The sequence below is a fragment of the Palaemon carinicauda genome, chromosome 21, assembly GCF_036898095.1.
Source record: "Palaemon carinicauda isolate YSFRI2023 chromosome 21, ASM3689809v2, whole genome shotgun sequence".
In the NCBI taxonomy this organism is placed as follows: domain Eukaryota; kingdom Metazoa; phylum Arthropoda; class Malacostraca; order Decapoda; family Palaemonidae; genus Palaemon; species Palaemon carinicauda.
Genome location: NC_090745.1, coordinates 68,188,878 through 68,193,335, shown reverse-complemented (window position 1 = coordinate 68,193,335; position 4,458 = coordinate 68,188,878). Strand labels below are relative to the sequence as shown.

General features: G+C 34.9%; 1 protein-coding gene across 1 annotated transcript in view; it reads left to right on the top strand.

Annotated features, from left to right (window-relative positions):
- Window positions 1-3,445, top strand: part of LOC137614953 (piggyBac transposable element-derived protein 3-like) — a 13,858-nt gene extending 10,413 nt beyond the window's left edge. The window contains 2 exon segments of the mRNA XM_068344601.1: window positions 374-438; window positions 3,334-3,445. Coding sequence (XP_068200702.1) covers window positions 374-438; window positions 3,334-3,445 — 177 coding nt within the window.
- The last annotated feature ends 1,013 nt before the right edge of the window (window positions 3,446-4,458 follow it).

Sequence of the window (4,458 nt, the reverse complement as noted above, 5' to 3'; positions counted from 1 at the left end):
GAGAGAGAGAGAGAGAGAGAGAGAGAGAGAGAGAGAGAGAGAGAGAGAGAGAGAGAGAGAGAGAGAGAGAGAGAGGTGCCTTAATCATCGATACTATCTTTAAAAGGTTTTGTATGGTCGTAACTACAAAGTTATTCACCGACTGAAAAAAAAAAGTAGTTTCGGGCATGTTTCTTATTCCTGTTGTTTTTATATGTAAATAAGTACGCATGTGTGAAGCTACAGTGGTTTTAAGTCAAGTTATCCGTAATTTCACAAGGTCAGTGCAATCTTGTAACAAAATAATGATTCAAATGATGTACATTTTGGAAATGGTATATATGTTATTTTCAAGATACTTACGTATATGCAACTTGTCAACTCAATCTTACAGCTCATGCAAGCAGTATTAGTAGAGATTGAAGCAAACGTAGGAGGTTTTGACAAGCAGGCAGCCAGGTAAAGTAAAGTAATGAGAAAGTCCTGTCGTGCATAGAATGACTAAAATCTAGTCTCTTAACCCTTTAGGGTAGAATTTGAATATATATACACAGGCATTTATGCATATATATATATATATATATATATATATATATATATATATATATATATATATATATATATATATATATATATATATATATATATATATATATATATATATATATATAGTATTACTATGGCTCGTGACTGCGAAACAAACATATAATATAATATATACTGTAACTGGCAAGTTAATCAACCTCTCAAATTCCAAACTCACTTGTTTGCTTCTACATTAAACTGTTACACTTTAAAATATCAATATATGAGCTCTGAGACAATTAGATAACTCCTAGACAGCAATATATAAAACACTGAATATCCAAGGGTCTCTTAAGCACACTCAAAACTAAACTGGGTTATTGTTATTATGAATAAACTTACCACGGTTTAGTAACAGAATACGAGTGTATTATATTCAAAACAATGGTGATTGGATTATTACACTCTTAAAAAAAAATATTTATTCTATATAAATCATAACACTTGAATAATTTACATAAATCATATAAATCAATTGAAATATTAAGTCTGGACAAAACTTATATTAAGGTAAAAATGTTGTATTCTGAAAATTATATATTAACTTGACTTGAACTATTATATCTGAATAAACATTAGACTAAGAAAAGAAATAACAGTTATGAGAATTATACAATCACTTGTTTCACTTTAAATTAAATTTGAACACAATATCTAAGATTGAGACTTGATGAAAAATAGATAACTAGATCACAATACAAATACTTAACCTTCTTACAGGGCCGTATACAAAAACTCTAAGATAATATTTAAATTTACTCACAACACGGCATATATGCGGAGTCACGAAATCATTTTGGAGAGGAAACATTATAGGTACTACACACTTTTAAAACAATATTCATAAAGTGCATGCATAAGTGAGAGAGAGGGAATCTGGCAAACTTGAGGCTGGAAATCTTTATCTGCCTATCTAACTCTGTTGTCGCCTTTATATATGAAACCTAGCTACTTCCAGAAACTTCCCAGAGATCTGGGAAGCGTGGTTTGACGGGCAATAGCATCAGAGTTACCAAATATTGCTCTCTCGGACGTGTACTCAAACCATGCTAAACAGTTCTCTCAGTCAGCTAGCGTTGCTCTCTCTTTGTCCCCGAAATAAAAAAAAAAGATAACTTCTTATCACTAGGTTTTTTGCGAATTTTCCAAAGCCCATGGTACACTGCGTATTCTCTCACACACATAACGCAATAGCTCATAAAATATAAATGAACATTACATAAGGCCTTGCTCATGTTTCATTTGGTTACATAACACTCCCAAACAGCTTACGTAAGACTTTGTAACAAAAATATGTGGATTAAAAAAAGTTAATTCTCGAGAATAACGTAAATTTACATATACTAACTTTAATAAGGAATTCAATGAAATTAACGACGAAGGTCTTACGTAATTTACATAATATACATACGTCTGCACGAGGAGAACTCACTTTAAGAGCTGGGTAACCTCTCTTCAATGCAAAAACAAAATATAAATAAAATTATTATTAACTACTGTATTTTCTCTACACTAGACCAGATTCATAGGATAGCTCCCCCCAAAAAAAGATTATTTATTCTGGGCCAGAATCCATTAATTCAGCCTAAGATAAATAATCTTTAACCACGTTATCTTTAACTGATAAATGTTTTACATTAACACAATATGGTTGCAAGCATAATGACCACCTAGTTAACCTTTGATTATTATTTATCTTCTTATTCAGAAAAGTTAACGTATGATCCGAATACACTGTAATGTCTTCATTTTGTGGTTTATTCCCATAGACCTCGAACTTGTTCATCACTGCGAGTAACGCTAGTAGTTCCTTTTCATCTGTCAAGTAGGCTTGCTGATGCTTCAGCTTCGATGACATAAAACACACAGGATGAAGAATTCCTTCCCTATCATCTTACAATAAGACAGCTGCAATCCTGTTATCCAATACATATACTTGGATAAGGAATTTTTCGGTGAAATCCGGTCCTTCAATTATTGCTTTCAAAGTTAATATGGTCTTCAACAGAGTTTTTCCTTTTCCCTGATATCTTGATGACATAGGTCCGGCCACTGCTCTCCTTCAGAATACTGAATAGTTCTTGGAACTCGTTAGTGAGAGTGAATCTCCTTTCCAATGCGTAGACCAACACCTACCATCCTACCGTAACTGTCTGTTCGTACTTTTCCTACCAAACCTATTCTTCGTTTGTCCTTAACTCATCTTCATGCCTTCTGGGGAAAATTTTCTTAACTCGTCGATTCCTCTCCTCAAATCCTTGATATTTTCTTCATCCATTTCCTCTCGATCCTTCCCTTTTTCGGCCAACATTTTCTTTGGTCCTTTGCAGAAGGATCCTGCGAAATGTCTGTTCATACTTTTTATACCAAACCTTTTTTTCGTCCGTCCTTGCAGCGTTTTCACATCTTCTTGGGAAAATTTCCATAACTCGCTGATCCATTCCCTCAAAACTTTGACATTTCTCCCTCCGTTTTCTGTCAGTCGTTCCATTTTTCTGCCAATATTTTCTACGTTCTTCATATTTTTCGTATGAGGGAGCTTCCTTGATGCACTTCTTGGCCTTTTCAGCCGTCTGACATACTGTATGTGACATGCACAGAAAACTGGCTCACATCCTTATGTATGCCAGGCCAGAAAAAGTGTTTCATTATCTTCTCCGTAGTCTTCCTTATGATATATGTCCCATCTCGTGTGCAATCACGATCACCTGTCTTCTCAACAGTGCGAGAGGTATTAACTGACGATATATCCCCATTCTGCATTCCCAGGGATATCGGTAGGTCTATGCTTCCTCTTAAGCAACCCATCCTTAAGATAATAGCAGGTCGGAGACTGCGGCGCTTCCGTCTTGTCCCTCACACGATACAATATGTCTGTTAACATTGCATCCTTCTGTTGCAATCCTATCAGCCTTTTCCTACCCACTTATCCTACTTCTAACGTTGAATTTTCTATTTCTTCAAAGTCCATTTCTTCTTTGTCCTCTTGTCCGCTCCTCTGTGGTTCCTCTTTGCTCGGGCCTACTCGAAAGATCTCTTCTTGCATACCATCAAGGAATTCCTCCTCTTCAAAAAACAGATCCTCTAAGTTTATTGCTTCTTCGATTTCTTTTTCTTCTTTTACCGCAGCTACTTTCTTCTTCAAACTCTTAGTCTAACAGGTAAACTGTATGAAAAGACTTTATTATACCATTAACAAATTTATAAATTAATTTTTTTCAATAATATATAATAAAATAGACCTGGTTTATTGCAACAAGGACTACGTCCGTGACATTTTAAATCCCACAAGATCCCTTTTTTTTATAGCAGAAACACCCTTTTGTTTGGCACTTTGGTGTGCAGTGGCAGCGAGTGTAACCTTGCCCGCACCCAAGTGCTTGGTGTGTGGTCACACTTCACAAATTATTTCAGGTGAAATTTCTCGAAATGTAACCAATTTTTCATGGCATAAGAAAAATTATGATCACGCTTACAACCATTTTAGAAGGCTGTTCAAGTTTTCGAATTTGAAAAATTAAATATGCTTTTTTTCCCCTATAACACATTTCATGAAGATCCTAGCTTCTGTTTTACTCCTGTCAATATCTGGCTTTTGGATGCGGAGAGTTTCCGACAGTAGGATCCGGAAAGTTAGTATCAGATTTTTTTTTTTTTTTCATTCTGGTGCTTGTACGTCAAGGCAAACAATGGATTATCTGGTTCTTTTGGTCAAGGATAGCTATTTACAAAGAGTACACCCTAGTTCTCCAGTTGAACTTGATTCTGTTAAACTGTCTAACTCGAGTTCACTTTTAGCAGATATCAAAACATTTCTATATTTTTACTTTTAAAATGTAACCCAGTAACCCAAAATTCGTAATTCCATCTTTTGGGACCCACCCAAACATAGCT